General features: G+C 46.3%; 1 protein-coding gene across 1 annotated transcript in view; it reads left to right on the top strand.

Annotated features, from left to right (window-relative positions):
- Window positions 1-17,530, top strand: part of PGAM1 (phosphoglycerate mutase 1) — a 122,165-nt gene extending 104,635 nt beyond the window's left edge. Inside the window, exon 4 of the mRNA XM_069611580.1 lies at window positions 15,881-17,530. Coding sequence (XP_069467681.1) covers window positions 15,881-16,050 — 170 coding nt within the window. The 3' untranslated portion in view covers window positions 16,051-17,530. The remainder of the gene's footprint in view (window positions 1-15,880) is intronic.
- Window positions 17,531-21,420: the final 3,890 nt, after the last annotated feature.

Below are 21,420 nucleotides of genomic sequence, written 5' to 3'. Positions count from 1 at the left end.
CACAGTTACAAAATTATTTGAAAAAAATTGAATTGAAACTCTCTAGAGATAAAAAGGACAATGAGAAGGACTGATCAAGAAGACGACGAATAGGGGGGGAGTAGGTCAATTCAGACGATTAATACAATAAAGCGATTAGACGGATGAAGTGAGGACTAAACTAACAACCTGCTTTAATTCTCCTACACCCTCCCTAAGATTTTCTTTAACTTTGGACACTTTTACGTATAGAACGACTCTTGTATACTGCCGTCATCTCTGTTTGTGCCAGGGGTTCCATTGTCAACAGCAATGAGAACAGTGGGCATTCTTGGCGCAGGGGGCGTGGGTGGTGATTTCCCACCCATTCTTATTTTATCTGAGGTAGTATAGTTCTGGTTCACCCCGATACTCATATACAGGGAATTAAAGTTTGCCAAGATCAATTTGCTAAATCCCGGACCGAACCACTCTGCCTCTAGCACTTTGTTCAAATGGGACCAGTGCAAGCTATCAAACACCTTTTCGCATCAAGAGATAAGATCACCGCCTTTTGCTGTTTGCGTTTACTCCAATCAATAGAAAGTCTAATGTTGTCAAAGGTGGATATTCCCCAGATGAATCCAGTTTGATCTTCATTTATGAGCTCGGGCATGATCACGATCATCCGATTAGTCAGAATTCTGGTAAAAATGTTCATGTCACTATTGAGTAGTGTGATAGGCCAATAAAAATTGCAGTCCAGGGGCCTTTTCCCAGTAGAAGTGCTGTTCCTGACTCGGCCCTGGAGTTAGAGATTTTACCCAAGGTCCTGTAAAAGTTAGTCTTATCTGGTGTGGAATCCGGATTGTGCCGAACATTTTGTAAAAGGCGTTTGGGAATCCATCTGGCACCAGAGCTTCATTACGTGTGAGATTTCAGATTTCACAGTGTACCTCTTTGGGTCTGATCGGGCCCTCCAAAATGGCCCAATCTAACTCTGAGGGAGTCGGACTGGGTTAAGGAAGCTCATGCATTCAGGTAAGGACTCTAGACTTTCCTTCCCCCTCCAGCCCACCAACCCCCACCCTCTTAGCAATTGTCTAAAACAATTCTATAATCTTGATGTTCTCCTGCCCCCCAAACCCCCCCCACCCCTACAACCCTATTTTGGATACATCCTTGGAATATTTGAGAAACCTAATTCTATTCCTTGTGTGTTCTTTGTTTATCTTAGCCACAATATCTTGTTGGTCTTGTCACCTTTCCATTAATACAAATGTTTAGTTTATAATATGGTTTGTGCCGACCACCCAGCCTAGATCACCCCGAGTCTGGTCTGGGTCACTCTGAGGGCTCTGAGCAATTTGTGCTCCTCGTCTTTAAGCTCCAGCTCAGTCATTAAGCATTCAGTGTTTAGCGCGAATTAGGATGGCTGTCCTCACAATTGACTCACCCGGAACACTGCTTTCAACGCGTCCCAGATTAATCCCTGCTCCATATCTCTGTGGCCATTTTCTAGGAAATAAGTTTTCTATTACTTTCAACCGGTGTTGTCTAGTCTCTCAAAGCGGGACTGTTCATTTGCCACTCTGAGCGATCAGCAGAGGTGGGTTTGAAGCCCCTGTAATGCTAATGTAATTGCTGCATGATCAGAAGTTAGTATGGGTTCGGCGTTGATAGCTGTAGTTTTGGGGAGAAGAGACGGGGTAGTTGGAAACATGTCTAGCATAGAGAAGCTTTTGTGGACCGCAGAAACCTATATTCCCTCTCGTTCTGGTGGTGAAACAGCCATAACTCTTGCATACAATTACCTAAGCAGGTTTGCTATTGCCTTAAAGTTACTCAAGCTTGTATAAGAGGTCGGCCGGAGAAGTCTTGTCCACATAAGGCTCTATTATGCAGAAGTCCCCAACTATGATCGGTTCCCCTTCCCTGAATGCTTGCATTGTCGGAATGATGCCATGCATGTTAATGTGAACCCCTGAAGCCGACCCTTTATGGCTCCCTTTATGGCTATGCATCAACCCTCCGGGTCCCTCAAGGTATCCCTCTCCTGAAATTGGGTATCTTGAGCCAAGCGGATGGTCACCCCTTTTTTCTTTGACTCTGAACGACCAAAGCAGCCCACAGGGGGAAATGTATGTGTTTCCTGGAGAAAGCCAATCCCCCAGTTTAGCGCCTTCATATTTCTAAGCTCTGACTTGGGTTAAACTGTATATTGAGTCCCTGGACATTCCATGAGCCCTACCGTAGATGGGTCATTGGGCCTGTGAATTATCTGCTTCTTTAAACCATATGGAGTGGCCCACTGGGAGTGGGGAGTTCTCAGAAAAAGGGATCTCCTCGGACAAGACAAGCAATGAGTATTGGTGATATGCATTCTCAAATTTGACTTGCGCTCCTTCTAACAAACATTTTGGCGGTTGGACTCAGAAATGCATAACATGAAACTTTACAAATCATCTGCCACCGGGGTAAATTCCCTACTGATGAAGCTGAACTTGACCCGCCCCATGCCCTCTGCCCCCCCCACGCCCTTTCCCTCATCCAACCTGAACTTTGACACTATAACACTCTTCCCTCCCTCTGCGCCCCCCCTTCCCCTTATGACTCACTCACTCCTCCCACCAACGTCCAACCCTCATCGGGGATACTTTGGCCGGTTTGGCCAAAACCCCCACAGCTGGGTCTAAAACCTTTCCACACATTCTGAAGACCCATGTTTTGAACTAGACATTTTGCTTGCTCTGGTTTACCTTTTATTTAGCGGGCCTTTTGGCTTTTTGCATTTCCTTGCCAACTCATATGGCATCATTGATTGACCCTCGCCGTCCTCTCTTTTGCCTTTTGCCTGTTTCCGCTGCGTCCAATAGAGCCATTCTCCTCTTGAAAGATGGCGTATCATTTTTCCTTTTTATATTAAAAAATCAGCTGGCACAGGAAGCTCCATTTGTAGTATATCTTCCTGTCCTGCAGCAATAATGAAACCACATTCAGACCTTTGCGCCTATCTTGCGTTAGATCTTGGAACGTTCGTAATTTAGTGTTCTTGAAACGGATTTCCCTCTGTTTCATGGCCTCCCGCAACACAAAGTCGTGTTGATGATAAAAGTGTACTCTTGTACAAACATCTGGGAGTATGTTTTTCATCTGGAAAGCAATGTATACTCTGTACGATCTAGGGTTATTTACTCGCCTGCCAGAATATGCAGGATATGCCAGAACAGGTTTTCTCTGCTTATTCGTTCAGCTCTTGATTTGATATTCACTTAGGGATCTAGCGAATCCCAATGTTTCCAATGATCATGATTCTCCACATCTGCCTGTTTTACCATGATCTGTTGCCCCTCCATCCTTTCACATAAGAGCCAGTTCGTGGTCCGGTTCTCCTCCTCCTCCCTCCTCCCCCCGCCCCCATCCCCACTGTTGCATCCAGCCTATATTCCGCTGTTTTTATGTGTTCGGAGTTCCACGATCAAACCCACCAGCTTGACTGCACTTCCTTGTATTGCCTGTTTCAGCTCATGGAGCATGAAACCAGAGTGGTCTCATCCATCCGCCCTGGGGATGCTGGTGTGAACTTCAGCACAAACTTGTAGTGGTTACTTTTTGGAGGCTTGATCGTATGTCTGCAGGAGCTGTTTTATATTTTCCGAGCCAGCCCCCTTTCCTCTGTTCATTCTGGAAGCTATGATATTCAATCACTGAGAGGACCGGAGAAGTTCAGGATGGCACATCCCCAGCGTTCTCCTGTATGGCCCCCTTGTTGTGCTCTCAATGTCTTTATATTAGTCTTGCTGTTCCTAGGTCCTCTTTAGTCGCTTAACTTGTCATGATGACCCCTTCCTTCCCCCGTTTGAAGTATCTGCTCCAACAATCTGCACACTCAACCTGATCTGGCTGGGTCCTGCCCAGGTACCACCGGGGAGTCCAACTCCAGCAATGCCATTGCAGTCTGCGCACCCCTGCACAGGGACTTCAGCAGTAGGGCTTCCACTGGAGCCCATGGTTTTAGCCCCTCTGCAGTGCTCTATGGGATAGTTATTCCAGTTCTCCCACTTGTGGTGGGGTTCCCACTGTGTGACCTCTATTGCTCCAATTAGGCAGATTCCTGCGTCCGTCACCCACTCCTCTTTACGGATAGTTTGGACCCTGCTGTCTGTCTCTAGCACTGCAGGTTCATGCCTGGGTGAGGATTACTGCTACCCAAAACGAAAATGCCCCCTACCTGTTGCTATACTATGTGGGGGGGGAAGAGGATACCCACATAATTTCAGTGAAAACGTCAACAATTATCGTCCTCTGTATTTCCACCTACCTTTTTTATTTTTGTTGGCAGAGGTTTACAGTAAACAGACAGGTCAGAGCATTCAGTGAGATCAATACATGCAATAGATATGGCACATCAGCAAATAGATTAACATATGCACAGTAAAGGAAGTAGTCAAATATAAAACATCATAGTATTTGAAATCAGTCCTGTAGAGCTGAGGGTGACACACTTCCAGATGTTCTCTTATCTTGATTGATAAGGTAGCTATTAAAGGCGGACCATATGTTCCTGGGGCGTGAGTGCGCTGGGAGCATGTTGAGATATTCCTCTTCGCAGTTCCGGGCCCAGGTGAGTGCATTGAGCCACTTTTGGAAAGTTGGGGAGGGAGGGGTTCTTCCAACATTGAAATATACACTTCTTGGCTATCATGCAGCCAATATTCAGGAATTGAGCCATGCATCTAACCTCATCGTCCTTCCACACCCCAAACAGCACCTCCAACGGATCAGGGTCAGTCACTGCGCCACTGATGTCTGCAAGAGCCCTCAAAATCCCATCCCAGAATTCTTCCAGTATGTGGCATGTCCAAAACTTGTGCAGGTGGTCAGCACCCACTGACTTGCATAGGGCGCAGGTGTGTGTGGTAATGCGAGCGAACCTAGATATCTTAAGAGGGGTGTAATACAGCCTGTTTAATAATTAACTGCATAACTCTGTAACAGGAATTGAGAGATATTCGATTAGTATGGGAGCACATCTTTACCCACAATTGGCTCAATTCATCAGCCCATTCGGAACGTGGACAGATTGGATCGGCCTTTAGTAGCATTTTGTACAGTGAAGAAACACTCTGGATGCTGCATGAGTTAGCAATATAAGCAATTGCCGGAGTGGTATGGGGCCTGGCTTCCATGTCTGTGGATGAATACATTTCCCAGCGCCCCCCATCGGTGGGCCAGTGCCGCATCATGTGTAGGCCCCAGTCCAGGGAACCTCCATATAGGGAGCCATTTATAATAGGGGTATGGTGCATCAGTTGCAGTCAGCAGACGGCTCCAGGCCAGCAGGGTGGTTGCCACAGGATCAATGGGAGAGTCTGGTGCATAGGCGTGGTGGATTACCATTGTGATAGTATTGACACAGCCGTTGCCAGGGTTTCCAATTTGATGTGCGGTCGAGTCGAGGAACCTGGGTACCAATACGTGGCGAATTGGGCCTGAGCGACCGTCCAGTACTGTAGTATGTCAGGGGCCGTAAATCCCCCGTTTTCATATGAGAGCATCAAATCAGACCATTTCTTACATACCGCCCCCAGAGTGCCGTAGGAACTGAGCACATGATTTCTGTAGTTGCGTGAAGTATTGTTTCCCGGGCGAGATGGATACGTTGCTGATGATGTAGAGCAGTTTGGGGACCAGGACCATCTTAATGAGAGAGAGTTTACCCGCCAGTCATAGTGGGAGATGGCACCACCGTGTCATTTTCGATTCAGCCAATTGTGCTACAGCCAGGTAATTGTCTGCTAACAGAGTCGATTTAGATGGAGAAATTGGGACACCCAGGTACTTGATGCCGCCAGGTGACCAGCGAAGCCGATACTCTTGAGTGCGGTTGCTGGGTGGAGTTGGTGAGTGGGAGGATCTCGGATTTGGAGTAATTGATTGTAAAGCCAGAGTGGGGGCCCACACGTGTAATGTCTCGTAATATAGGGTCCAAGTGGATGGCGGGATCTCTAATGTATAATAGTACGTCATCAGCGTACAGGGATATTATCTAGGGGGGGCCTTTCATTCGTATTCCCCTGTGGGAATGGCGTGCTCTGATGTAATCCGCCATAGGTTCTATCACCAGTGCGAAGAGGATCTGGGAGAAGGGGCAACCCTATCGAGTACCTCTGAAGACTGTGGATGTCAAGGAATTGACTCAAACTCTTCCCATCGGGGTAGTGTACAGCAGTTTAATGTATCCTATCATGTTGGGGCCAATTCCCATTTATCTCTAGGACCAGCCACATGTATCTCCCATGAGACCATATCATCATATACCTTTTGAGCATCGCCCGTGACCGCAATGGCACTTGCGTCCTGGTTGATTCTGGCCATGACATTGAAGTGACGTCGGATGTTATGCGAGGTGGATCTCCCGGGTACAAAGCCCCCTTGATCTTCGTGAACCAGGTGCGTCATGATTGGAAGGAAGTGATTCGCTATAACCTTGGCAAAGATCTTGGTGTCGATGTTCATAAGGGAAAGGGGCCTATATGAACCGCTCTCATCATTAGGTTTGTCAGGTTTGAGTAATATTATTATAATGGCTTCACGCAGGGAGGGGGGAAGAGCAGATGTCTGTAGCGACGACTCCCAGACCTCCAGTAGCTTGGAAGAGAGAATAGCCACATGCTCCTGGTAAAACTTGGGAGTGAGCCCCTCGGGGCCGGGTGCTCTGCCCTTCGGAGATCTGAAATGGCTTTAACTATTTCGTCCTACTGGACCGGGGAGTTCAGTTGGTCCCAGGTAGTAGAGGAGATATGTCATGGGAATCCTGTTCAAGAAGGTCTCTCGTGTAGCATTCACTATGTTCAGCGGGCAAGGCGTACAGATTGGTGTAAAACTCAGTGAAGATGTCCAATATCTGCTTATCTGAACACTGTAGAACCCTCCTGCGCGTCCCTGATAGACACTATTTGGGCATGTCCCACCTCCCTATTCATCAATTTTGCTAGTGTTCTACCAGGTCTTTCACCTTCCCCGTATTTACGCGCAGGGGGTTCCACCGCGACTAAAATAACGGACCTCCCTAGTGGCATGTGTTGGAACACCTTGTTCCTTGCTGTTTTTAATGAGTTTGGCGGGGTCGGCTGCTGACGAGCATGTCTGTTCCAGTTCTCGTAGCTTTGATTCGTAGCGATTAAGGTCATTCCGTTGGTCTTAAGCACCCCCGCCTCCCTTGAAATGAACATCCCCCTGATGTATACCTTGAACGCGTCCCAGCGTACTCCAGCAGCGGTAGCCTATATGGAGTTGCATTCGAAGAAGGTCCTGATGTCCGCTAATATGTCAGCCTTAAAGACTGTCGAGGAGGGCCGCAGACTTTAAGCACCATGTACTGAATGTAGGCACTGGAACGCCCAACTCTACAGATATGGTGATCGGGGCATGGTCGGACAGCGTGTGGGTGAGTATCTGCGCCTCATTAATCTTCCCTAATAGAGGGTTAGATACTAGAAAAAGGTCGATTTCTGGAGGAACTATCGTGGACAGTGGAGTAGTAAGTGTATTCGCATGATTGAGGGTGAAGGGTTCTCCAGACATCACAGATGTCTAGTGATGTACTGCGTATATGTAATCTGCGCGCGGCCTGTGATAGAGGTCTGGGTGCGGTTCTGGTCCTGCCTAGACCAGTGTCAAGAATTAGGTTCATATCGCCTCCCCATACGAATGGAATGCCCACATATCCCAAAAGTATTGTGGCAATGTTATCCACGAAATCTGGGGTGTCCACATTGGGGCTTAAGGTATTAACTAAAATATATTCCCTGTTCACTATTGCGCAGTGCAACAGAATGTACCTGCCCTCAGGATCAAAGTAGTTCTTGTGGAGTGTGAATTTAATAGATTTATGAATCAAGGTCAGCACTCCCCTAGCTTGTGTAGAGTAGGACGTGTAGAATCTATTATGCCCCTAGGACGATGCGATGTGTATCGCCAAGCTACCCGTGGAGTGCGTTTCCTGTAGCATAAGAATTTTAATACTATGTCTCTGGGCGTAGGCCACAATTTTGCGGGACTTTGTGAAGTTGCTAAGTCCCCGGATATTCCAGGACATTATTTTTGTAGGCCTTTCATTGACCTAAGGTACGTCCTAGCTGATGTGTCTCCGCAAGTGTGATCATGCATACATGTGTGCCTCAACATTACCTGAAATACCGGTCTGCCTCTACCGTTTCCAATGAAACTCCCCCGAACACCACCACCCTAACATGACTGGCAGTGAACCCACCCACCCCCCTCCCACAATCAACAATGTTCCATACTAACCAAGTGGTAATGGGCCGATCCCAAAATCGACCGGCTGTTCTATAGGCCCAACGGGGGCCAAAACCTAACAATTCCCCTACAGTGGCCAGTGCAATCGCAGCAGGGAATGCTGTTGCCGTGCATCCGACCAGAGCAATAGTATTGAAGTACCATAAGTGGTACTTTAAGTAGGCAGTATAAACATTGCAAACATGTTTTACCAATGCACCGACATATGCGATGGCTACGAAGTAGACTTGGAGCAGCTGCAGGTGTAAGCCAGCATTTCCAAACCTTACGGGTAAGTCAGCACACAACTGTAAATAACAGCATACTCAGAAGCAATACTATGTCAATTATGTTATTGAGTAAGAGCTACTAATGACAATACAGGTGACAGAGAATATATTGATTGAGATAGTATCAATACATGTGAGGAGGAAGCGTTGACTCTGACCCTGCTGTTCATACGGAATTCAAAGGATTCTGAGTACATGAACTGTTGGGAGTCTGGGAGTAGTTAAATGATAGAGTAACCATTGTACAGAAGATCATCAGCCGGGTTGTTGAGTGGCATCCACACCAGCGTGAATCCCATCCCCGCACAAGGGACAATGGAAAAATTAGAGTGTTTACCAAAATGTAAGCTCCAGACAGGCTGGTATATCAGACCCCCAATGAGTCAGAGACAGATGAGCATCAATGTTCAGGGCATAGACAATCCGGAGACGGATAGGGCCTGGTTCAATCATTGTCAATGAGGTCTTCAGCTGGATTATGGAGAGGTATCTGCGATTCAATGAACTTCACGGCCTCGTCCGGTACTGTGAAAAAGTATAGTTTCTGCCTGAAGGGTGAATTTGAGTCGGGCTGGAAACCGCATGGCATATGGGATGTTTCGCTCCCTCAGAAGCTTCTTCACACCAAGAAAGTGACGCTGCCCTTGTACTCCCACAGAGAAGTCCGGGAAGATCCTGATGACTTCGGAGCCAAGACAAAGCTCACCCTTTTCTTGCGATAGGCGAAGAATGTGGTCTCTCTCGCAATAATTGAGGATCCTGGCAATGACCGGTCTGGGAAAGTCGCCAGGTTTAGGACGTGGAGAGAGGGCCTGGTGATCACGTTCAACCGTGAAGAAAGGGGACAAATGGGCACCATCAAGCAGTTCTTTAAGCAAATACTCCACTGCCAACTTTATGCGCCCTTTCAGGGCATTTTAAGGGACCCCTATGATCCGAACATTGTTTCGGCGCAATCTGGACTCCAAATCATCACACTTTGCCATGACCGTCTTCATGTCACGTGTGATTGATGCCACAGTGTCCTGAAACGTATGCAGAAAATTCTCGTTGGTGCCAATTCTGGATTCCGCCTCAGTGAGCCTGGCGCCAGCCTGATCAATCTGGGATTGAGTGATGCGACATTAGCATTAATGTCAGTTTTTCATGAAGAGGCAACGTTTTTGGTCATGGATTCCATCATTGCTGTGAGGTCAGGGGTTGGCGTGCTTGGGCGTGAATCAGTTTCTTCCTGATTGACAGATGTGTGACCCGGCCCACGACCGAGCTGCTTACTTGGCAAATTTGTCCATGGCACCCACTTTATTACCCCGGGCTCTGTTCGACATTGCAGTGTGGCAAATGGTTCACTGTTTTTTTAATATATCAGGCGTATGGTTATGAAGGACAGTGCAGTAGCCAATAATGAAGTCAGCTGGCAGCTAGGTAGTATAGTAGCGGGGAAGTAAGGTGGAGATGGAGGCACAGCTAGGCGGAGACCACACGGCCGCAGGGGAAGCCCCAATGTGTCAGTGCGGCACACACGGTGTAGGACCCACTTGTATGATTAGGAGTGGCAGTGGCAATAAGACAGAAAGTGCACAGGCACCTGTGGTCACAGTTCACCCAGGGTAGGCAACAGTTGCAGAGGATAAGTGCCAGGCAGCACCAGGTGGATATACTGAAGATTACGTGTCCCAAGTTGATATGGGGCTGAGCAGTGCAGGCCAACTGACGTGGTAGAGTAAACGCAGCGGTGGGGACCTGGGCTCAGTCAGGAGAGGAAATCAGTGCACGCCAGACCCACTGCACAAATCTTATGGCGGCATGAGCTGTAAGCAAGGACAGACACCTCAGCTCAAGCACTGTTAGCAGGTGTGGCGCAGTGCTGTGGAGTAGAATACCAGTCGGGGGTGCTAGAAGTCCCGGTACAGAGGCGCAGGGCTCGCCCCAGGCCCGGCGGCGCCCGGCATCAGGGGTCCTTGTATAGGGGCATACAGTCTCCTACCTGAATCCGCTACAGCGCGGCATGCATTCAGGGCCCAGGGAAGCATCAGCGGCACCTCCGGAGGGGCACAGTGGTGGATCAGCCGATCGAGTCCCGCAGGCCGCACGCCACTAGTGAAACAGCAGTCAAGGCCGCTGGGGCCCGGGGAGTAGATGCCACAGAGCACCCATCCTCCAGGCACAGCCGCGATGCCCAGTGGGAAAGCGGTCACGGGGGAGGGGGAGGCGACAAGGCCGACAGCACTGGCCAGCCCGGCGGCTCCAAGAAGAGAGGCAGTAGGCGGATGGCGGCCCTCACCGCCGAGATCTATGCACCGCGAGCGGGGCTAGAGCAGATCGCGGTCCATTCTCCGCTCCAGGGAGCCCGCTGTAATGGCAGCAGCCCTCTGATAATAATGCGGGGGTAAGGCACCCCACCTCCCCAACAACCGCAGGCCGCCACAGATCCCGGGAATGGGCCAGCTGCCGATCCGGACAGGGTAGTCAGCCCCCCCCACTCAGCGCAGCCACGGCCCGATTCGGCCGTCGATGAGGCCACACATGCCAGCAGTACCGGGTCGCCCAAGCTCTGATTTCCTCTGGAATTGAAGCGAATATAGCCTTAGCCAGTTGCTACACAGAATGGTAGGATTCACACTTGAATAAATAGCGTATATGCTGTTGATGCCGGATTTTGTGTCCGAGACGCACAGAGCCCAAAAGCTAGGCGGCCATTTTCCAGGCTGTCCAACAGCGCCCCCACCATATTTCCACCTACCTAATAATGGGGTGATACCTGTTGTGAGTACTGAAATAACTTAAATGACAACGTTGTTTAACTTGTTAAACACATTTATTGAAGTGAGGTTCTGAGCAGCGACCTCCCAGCTCAGCACCCATCAATGGACACACTTGGAACCTGGAGCTACCGCTCACTGAAAACTATATACATGAACAGAATAATTTCCTCTATATACAAACTTAAATGTTCATTGATGCACCAGGGAGGTCAACTCCCTAACACCTCCCTTCCTTCCACCAAACACTGGTCAGCTCACCTCTTTCACTGCCATCCCTGCTCCACACACCTCCACCTCTAACCATGATGGATTCACCCAAATCTTTCACTACCTCCATCTCATCTGAAAACCTGGAATCTCCTTTACTCACCTTAAATGGCAACTTCAACTTCACCACATCACCCAGACTCACCCTGACAGACCTACAAAAATGTTTCACATCAAATCTTTCCTTGGCCTTCTCACCAGATGGACGCATCCTCTCTTTAATGGGTTCCATCTCTTATTTTCTCACACCTCGATCTGCCCATCCAACCTCGGCCCAAATGCGTATTGGGCTTCCTCCCTCTCAAAACCTCAAACTGTGCCAATCCTGTGATGATGTGGGGCACCAACCTATACTGGAAAGTCCTTTCCATAACTGCCCTAATGTTTCCCCACCTGTCGCCACCGCAATTCTGATGGCATCCGTCAATGTACGATTAAACCTCTCAACACACCCATTACCATGGGGATAGCTTTATTGACCTGCTGAATGCCATATCTCTGCAAAAATGCCTTGAATTACTTCAACACCAGTTGTGGGCCATTATCCGATTAACATTTGCGTGGGAACACTTCATGCCAAAACGGCTCCAAAAACCTGATACCACTGGAAGGCATGTCCTTCAGTACACAAGCTTCTGGCCACTTAAACATGTCCATGACAACAAGCAAGCAGGTGTCCTTGGTCATCTTGATGTTAAAGGGACCTAACAAATCTAGTACAATCTTGTCCCACGGCACTTGGGGACTATCACACACCTTCATGGGCGGCTTGTGCACCGTAATACCTTTATCGCCATCTCGGCACACTCCTTCACCATGACCACCACTTCCTTATCTAAACCAGGACACCAAAAATCAGCTTGGAGTGCTTTTGTCTTTGCCAAACCCAAATGTCCCCTGTGAACCAAATCTGTGACCGGAACCCTTCTCTTCAGGAACTACCAACCTGTGCCCCCTGCATAAGTAAGACTCTCTCACGCAATTCGTTGCTCAACCTCTATTGGAATTCTTACGTACAAGTTCCAAAACCATCTGATACACCTCATCCTGAATGAAAGCTTCAGACCAATCATTTGGTTTAATGCACTCCTGCACTTGAAAAATACCTGAAATTCCTTCCTCACTTCCGTCATCGTCATCACCCACTTTCTAGACGATCTAGACGATGCATCTGCTACAACATTACTTTTCCCTAGAACATGCTCTACCTGAAACTGCAAGCCCTGCAGACTGCTCACCCATTTCATGACCCTTCTCGAGGCACCCTCCAGACCACACTTATTGAATATGCTCACGAGTGGTTTATGGTCAATCCTCTCGTTGAACTCTCGCCCCCACAGATATATTTAAAATTTTCCACACACCACTTCCTTTTCTACCACTGAGGCCCTTTTCTCCACATCCTTAAGTGTTCGCGAGGCAAATGCAGTTCTTAGGAACTCCCCATCTTGTTCTTGCATCAACACTGCAGCCAGACCACTGTCACTCACATCAGTATACACCACTATTTTACCATCTTCAAATCCAGACAAAACAGGTGCTACTATTACACTTTGCTTGACATTCTCAAACTCTGAGGCATGCCTCACTTGACTCAAAAACATACCCTTCCACATGAGTTTCCTTAAATTTTCAGTCTTGGTTGCGCGATTCTCAAACTTGCTAATTCACTTTTATTCTTTGGTACCTGCATTTACCTAATGGCCTCAACCATGTCATTTTTTGGTTTCACACCACTCCCGGATATCTCATGTCCCAAATGTGTCACATTATCTGCTCTGAAAGTACTTTTCTCTGGCAATTGTCAACACAGAATCTTTGAAAATTTCAAGCACTCTTCTCAACTGACCATGTTCTCCTGCCGTACCACCACACACCAGAACATCATCTTGGTAAAACAGTACACCTCTTTCATTCCCCAACAATCTATGCATCACACTTTGAAACACACTGGTGGCAGCCGACACCAGTCCAAACGGCATTCGCCTGCATCTAAATAAGCCAATTGGAGTTATAAATGCCATCAAATCCATGGATTCCTGATGCAGTTCTATTTGGTGAGAAGCTGCTTAGATCCAATATGGAAAATAATTTTGCTCCTGCTAACAAATCCTGGGTAATGGAAACATCGCTGCCGCAACTGCCTTATTCAGATGTCTGAGGTCAATACAGAACCTGACGGATCCATTGGATTTCCTCACTACTACAATTGGGCTAGCCCATTCTGCAGCGTCCACTTTCTCAATGATCCCTTTGCCCTTCATGCGTTTCATTTCCAACTCCACCTCTTTTCATAGGACCAAAGGTACCAGGCACAATTTTGAAGATACTGTGGTTGCCTCTCTCGAATCTTATGCAACGTACAAATGCTTTGACATGACCAAGTTCCCTTTTGAATACCTCCGGGCACCAAGATTCCACATCTTCTCCTGACTTCCTTCCTTGAATTGACAGTACTTGTTCAGGGTGGCGAGCATCCAGTCTAATGGATAACTTTGCTTGGTCATCCCAGGACAACGGCTCCCCACCTTTCCTTGCCACATAGATTATACTTGTTGACTTACTGTATTTGAACCATAGGTCCGCTTCAAATTGTCCTATTATATCTATAGGGACATCTCCACATGCACTTGCTTTGACCTTGGCGTCCTCCAAGTACATCACTTGAAAGCCTTTTTCCACAACCCCTCGCAGATCATAGTATAATCTGCTCCACTGTCTATCAGCATCGAGACTTGCAACCCATTTTTATTCTTTATTCGCATTTGTTAAGTGTGCAATAGCCCAATGGCATCGTGGCGCTTGTTACAGAGAGAGAGAGATCAAAACTTAGTTACACATGGAAAACACGTACAAGCATGATTATTCTACAAATTGCATAGGATAGTTTTTGAAAAATGTATTGGCGAGTGTTTTAATTAAAGAGTTGTCAGGTTTTTTTCTGAAGGCAGGGGGAGACGTTTTTGCTCTTAGGTCAGTGGGGAGTGCATTCCAGAGATTTGGGGCTATGTATGGGAAGCCTAACCCTTCTGCTTTGGCCTTGTTAATTCGTGTCTTGAAGCAATTACTCTATGTAGTGTGTCTGAAAGATAGGGTGGCGCTGTCCAGTGTATGCATTTATGTGCAGTCATGAGGACCTTGAATGTAATGCTTTCTTTGACAGGGAGCCAGTGAACGGACTGTCTTGCTTGTGAGATGTGGTCTCTTTTTGGAATACTTAAGGCAGCTCTTAGTGAGTTATTTTGGGTGATTTGGAGTATGTTTGTTTTTTGCCAGCTAAGAGTGCATTGCAGTAGTCCAGCTTTGCACCTATGGTAGCTCTGGCTATTGAGAGACCATTTTCCTTGGTTAAGAATGGTTTGATGGCATTGATGAGTTTAGTGCTTAGGGCAGAGAGTGTGGCATCAGTGTGGACCCCTAGGGTTTAGACAAATGTTAGGACAGGCATGATGCAGTTAGCTAGCCCCAAACAATGGACTAACGTTTTCTTTCTTTTATTTGAATAATTTTGCCCAAACACTGCCAGCACGTATTTTGTAAACCCATCTGGCCAATTACACCAACAAACTTAAGGATCTCCTGGTGATGCCAAGAAAAACATGGGCCCTGGAACATTGGCCAATATCACTCTTCACTATCAGAGCTGCTGATAGGAGGATTACTTCTTTGGAGTGTCCTGGTTTCAAAATGGCTATTCCTATGCTCATGCACTAGGGTGCTTTATTCCAAAGCCAGCATGGGGTGTGTCAGCTTGACTGTTTCACTGCTCTAGTTCGCGGACTGTAGCGCTTGCTCTGATGTCCACTGATGCCGCCTGCCTGCCCTTGCCCAAATTAACTTTCTCCCTTTTTCTTTTCCACGCTGTCCCAGCGTGGAAAAGAACATGGGCTCAAGTGGATACTTTTCATAATACTGTCAAAAGTATTTCCAGCTTTGTTTTTATGGCTGTTAGTGTTTTTGCTTTCTTTAAAGTACATATCAGTGGAGAAGAAAATGAACATGGAAACCATGAACATCGTACTATTGTTGATCGTATTGTCTTAACATTTTGGAACATGTGTATATATATGCCATTTGAAAGCATAGCATGCTTTTTGATCTAGTGGATGGGTTTATATACACGCTGATTTAGTAAAGCTCTCTTGATGTCTATCTAACACGTAACCGTAAAAAAAGTTGATTGTTTTTTTTTTAACCTTGGGAGCAGTATGTTAAATTCAGCTAGGCAATCTTATCCTGTCAAGCTGTGGAACCTGTGTTTAAATAGTTGTGCTTTAATTGTTCTTTCTGACTTTTCAGGTATGTCAGAAGAGGCGATCATGGAGCTCAACCTGCCCACCGGTATCCCCATCGTGTATGAGCTGGACAAGAATTTGAAGCCCATTAAACCCATGGAGTTTCTGGGTGATGAGGAGACTGTCCGCAAAGCCATGGAGGCTGTCGCTGCCCAGGGAAAAGCCAAGAAGTAAAAAAAAAATGCTCATCACTGAGACTCAGCCTAACCTCTGCATCCACCGAACACCACAGACCTAGGAACTCTGAAATACAAATGGTTTTGAGAGAGTACCTGCAAAATAAAGAACCTGGCAGAAAGAGTATACTTATTACATCTATAGATATTGTTAATTGAGTGCAAAAGCACCTTTTTCCCCTAATAGAAAGTTTACTTTGCTGAAATATAGGAACATTCGTCCTAGTTCACAGGCCAGTCATGTCTCTTTTGCCACTATTTATATTGCCTCACCAACGGCTATACTTACCATATCACCTGTTGAGGTCAGTTATTTAAACTTCCCCTCCCAAATAATGACTTGCAATACATACATTGGTTACTGCTTATTAATCCAGCAGTACTGAGCACTCACATATTTTCTCTAACCCAAAACACTGTTTTCTCAAGGAAAAAAATATGCTGGTTACATTTCTTCTAGTTAGTCTAACTACAGTGAGACAAATACAGCAGTGCTGCTAAAGATCTAAAGCAAGGGTGCGGTGCAAATCAAATGGTGCTTACCCTTTGTCTAATCAGTTTTCAAAACCTATTCTTTTTATAAAAAATGAACAAGAAAACCCGGATGGTGGAACATGCACATTTTCACTTATCTTGAGGCTTTCTGTGCAAACTGGTGTCTAAAAAGATTCCTGTAACTTTCATCTGCTGCTAATTTGGTACGTGCAGTGGTTAAATCTAAAACCCAGTTTACTGAAAATAGCATTTATTTTGGGAACACGAGACCATTTCTAAAAGGTGTTCATTAATACCTTGTCCATTTATCTTGCTTCTTCCAGCAAGATAGAACCAGTGCCGCAAACATTCCAGTTCCCCACGGTTCACGATTTCACTTGTTATCTTTATTTTTATAATTCAACTTTTCAGGGTGTCTAATCATTGTTCGTTTTAACTTATCAGTTATGTATGTTTTTCTAAATTACATTTGCAAATCTCGAAGTTATATTTTTAAAACGGTTCTTCATTCCATGACTCTGTTCCATGGAATGTTTGTTTCTAATATGAACAGAAAATGCACTGTATTGACTTGCACAGACATGCCTCTGTATGGTTGTTATTCCAAGTCACACATTTAAGTGAGACATTTTAATGTACATTGGGCCAGTGTCCAACTGCTTACTTGCTTGAGAGAGACCTGCACTTTTGACCTGTATTTTGGAATTCCTATGTGCTGTTATAACCACAATCCATTCCTTTTATTGTTGTGTGTGTGAAGCCCATCAAGATACAGTATACACTTGTCGAGAAGTGCATCATTGCTCTGAGTGCAGGTTTGTTTCAGTAAACCTACACCGTTGGTCTTTGTGTCTTTATTGAACTTGTATTGAGCAAAGGACTTTGCACTAAGTTTACTGTATATGTATGCTACTTTTATCGGTTAACTTCCTGTTTTAAAAAAAAAAATCTCAGTTTAATTAAAGCGTGATGTGCAATGATCACTTTTGTTTGATTTTGTCCTAGAGTGAGCTTTAATGCTGAGCGTTGAAATGGCTGCCTGCATGCCCCCCCCACCAAATATCCCCAATCAGATACTTGCGGGGGATTCTCCCTTGCATGAGTCCAGGCGAGTGTCGGCAGAAGATTAGGCCCCAAGTGTAAGTGACCTCTCACCACCTGCTTCTGTCCCCTGATTGATATGCTGCACTTTTGTAACCACAGAACATGCAGAGCTCTCTCTGCCACCATTTTTGTATGTGTTTTTAATCTTTTCTGTAACAGCGCCACAATGCCCCAAGGCCGATGTGCGCTATTTAAATAAAAATAAGTGGACAGTGTGAGTATGCAGTTCAGACAGTGGCGCTTGTGTGTTTAGTAAACTACAGCGGGTGGTCAACGGGGCTGGGTGCCAACCTTAGCTTGTGGATGATGGACCCAGAGAAGGTATGTAGGGTAGTCTCCGATGCATTTCCAACTAGGTCCTGCCCTAAGACCGGGGCAGTGACTGAAATCTTAACACCCACTGGCCACCAAGGGAGCAAACCCTGAACTCCCTGGGGACTGCCATAGCACTTGGAGTGGTACCCCAATTACAACCACCTAGCCAGACCCAAAGTAACTTTAGGCCAACCCGGCTCAGCCACATGGCCCTATCATGGATGGGGGCCCAAGTGAAGTGTTCAATTGCACCCCAAAGTTCTTGACAAGTACAACATATTAGATAATTCACATATAATAAACTTGGGTGCAGGGGAGGTAACAACCTTGGCACAAGTTGGGAAGACCATAGAAACAAATGGAATCCTAGATTGGGTATACCCTTTGCCCCTGCACAATTGTACTCTAACAGCCAGCCAAATTGTAGGATAATTCAATGCAAAACTGGATCAATTAATCAGATCGTACTATCAAAGTGTGAGTTAATATTGAAAAATGGTCAAACTCCAGAACAATTCAGTTGGCTGCTCTTTGTGTTTCAGGAAAGCATTCCCTTCATCGGGAGCATAACAATTTTCTCCCACTAAATAAAGATTGATAACAAAATACAGATATATATTGACATATGTACAATGATTACTAAAGAAATTTCTATAGTCCAAATCCACTCAACCATGAAATCATAAATCTCTCATGATAATCATAGAAGTTAATCGATTAAAATCTTTCCCAAAGAAGCAATCATGGCTTGCTCAGCCCTCCCACATGTGTGTAACCTATGATGATTAGCACTACCCAAGGGTAGAGGGACCCGGGGTATAAGGAACATCGTAGCCAGTCAGGGTGGGGAGTTCAAGAAGGAGTGTGGTGAACAAGATGAGAACACTGGATGTTGGAGGGAGAGAGGTGTCTGAGGGAAAAGAGGAGTTTCAAGGAGAATTGATGCCATCTAGGGCGGTTGGACGTTCAATCAGAAAACAACAATTTGGGAGGGAGTGGAAGTCTTAATCATTGGCGGTGGAAAAAGAGGAGCTGGAGGGTAGATGCCACTACAGTAACTGGGGACGTGGGAGGAGAACCTTTACCCCTTCCAGAAAGCGAGAGCAGGGAGGTTCTTATAAACCATGTCTGTCCAGGGCTGAAACTAAAGGGATGGTAGGGAGGTGTTCAGTCGTTTTGTTTTGGAAACAAAGACCCCAAAGATGAGCTGTACTCGACCAGTGAACGCTGTGAGAAACCATCAGAGTTGTTTACCTGATGTCCCAACACACGAGGCAGGCAATTGACAATAACCATGCACTCATGACAGCCCTTTACCTTCCCCACAGGGATAAAAGGCAGAGCACGAAAGCGCATTTTGAGCAAAGCCGAACGCACGAGGAGACGGCTGCACCCTACCGGCAGTTCAAATGGAGGACCAATGCGGTGAGACCAGGAAGGATGATGTGGGGGGCTGGGCCCTCCCACATTGATGACGCAGGCGGAGAGGCAAGCTGGCTACCTTGGTACTATCCTTGACTGCAGCGAACAAGGAAAGCCACGGGTTCAGCATAGCCGGTTAGTCGGAGGAAGGTGATAGCAACCTGAACTGTTGAGCCCAAGGTTGCAAGTAGTGACATTTATTAACACAAGGAATTTGCAAGATTTACTTTTTGTCCCTGATCAGTCTCCCAGATACTCTTGACAATCTCCCAGGTAAATTGTTACCGAATCTGCTCTGGAGCTTCTTGCTACAAAGTAAATCTTGGTCTGCGATATACCCAGCAAAGGACAGTTCACCACTCATACTGGTAGCCATGGAAGATGTGGTCTTGTAAGTTTCTCTCTTCAGACTCCTGTTGGTCATGTAAGATTGAAAGAGCGACAAGCATGCATATATTTCAGGTAAGGATTTTTGGGAAGACTTGCAGCAACTGATACATAATTTGAGTTTACCCTTGCCACAGTCTCCGGCTGTCTATTAGGTTAGATGCTACGTCCTCTGGAGATGACTAGCAGTAGGCCAAAATGGCAGAATAGGGCCCTATTGTTGCTGAAAAGTAAATATTAAGGCTCTGAAAAAATTTCGCTAGGCATTCCTATGCTGTTGATAATTTAGTTACTATGTCTGCAAGCGAAAAGGTCTCCTGAATTTTTATGGATAATTTTACCAGATTATTTTCCTCAGTGCCCACCCCTCAGTTCTGAGGTGTGACGGGGTTTCTTTGTTTGGCTATGTATTGGGTAATACTGTCATGGTACATGTTGTAAAGCTGTTTTGATATTGTTCTTATATCTTTAAATGAAATTAAAAATGTTTTCAAACATATTTGGTTGATGAGAATCAAGGGACAACTCCATGGCAATTGGCAACAGGAGGTGCAAATTTATTGCCAGACTCAACTAATGCTGCCTGTTCCTGTTGGAAACCAAAATGGGAATATTGAAGAGAAAATGCAGGCAGCTGTCAGTCGAAGTCAGGGGCACAAGCATGCAGGGGTAGCATGCACAGGAGACCTGGCTGGACACTGTCCTGGCGCCTTTGGCGCCAGGCTCATGAACAAAAGTAAACAACATCCATTTAACACCAAAAAGCTCTTATTATGGACATAGCACTTCAGATGCATTAACCTTGAACATTCCATCCATTAAGCAGGATGCATTAACCTTGAACATTCCATCCATTAAGCAGCCCCCAAGTGTATTCTTTGGTGTGGCTGCTAATGGATTGCCTTCGCATGTGCTCACTCTCTAGGAGTGGCAGGGTGTGGCTGGTAAGCTGGCCTTAATGGGCGTGCCCACGATCTCCGCTATATAAGCTGCCCCGAACCTCAAGACAGACGCTTCGCGTTATTCTGCACTTGCAAGCAACGTAACGCTCACCGTCGCCTGAGGTCAGACTTACCTTTGAAGATCCTGCTTCCTGGACATCATGCTTCCTGCCAGCATACTTACCAACTTGGGGAAGCTGTTCTTGCCTCTGCATCTCTTCGGCGAACCAAGTATTCATCTTTACACTTTCCGGAATGCTGAAATCTTCATCTTGGCACCGCAGCACGACACACTCCATCGTCGCCAGCACGCCTGCAAGGAAAAACAGAAGACCAGGTTAGACATCGAAAAAATTTAAGGTTGTGCTTCGCCATACTTCGCACTTTTCCTTAAATCATCACTTACCTGCTGTTGAACATTGCGGTAGCATCCATCTTCCATCCGGTCGCGTCTCACAGCTGCACTGAGGACGCATTTCCATCTAAGGGAAGAAAATAGAAGAAAGACATTATTGCGGGCATAAATAGGAGCAACATATAAAGACATTAAACAGAACAAACAGCATCACAAGAGCTCAAGAAAGACCAATCATAAGGAGAAGCATAGTTGCAGCTGGACTGGACTAATCCTTATTGGGGATCAGTGAAAGAACTAGATCCCATTTGACACGCCCCTGCCAGAAGTAGCAGGACGGAAAGCTGAT

The sequence above is a fragment of the Ambystoma mexicanum genome, chromosome 8 (assembly GCF_040938575.1).
Source record: "Ambystoma mexicanum isolate Mex_15411 chromosome 8, UKY_AmexF1_1, whole genome shotgun sequence".
Classification (NCBI taxonomy): Eukaryota; Metazoa; Chordata; class Amphibia; order Caudata; family Ambystomatidae; genus Ambystoma; species Ambystoma mexicanum.
Note: the sequence above shows the minus strand (reverse complement) of the source record. Positions and strands in the feature narration are given on the sequence as shown.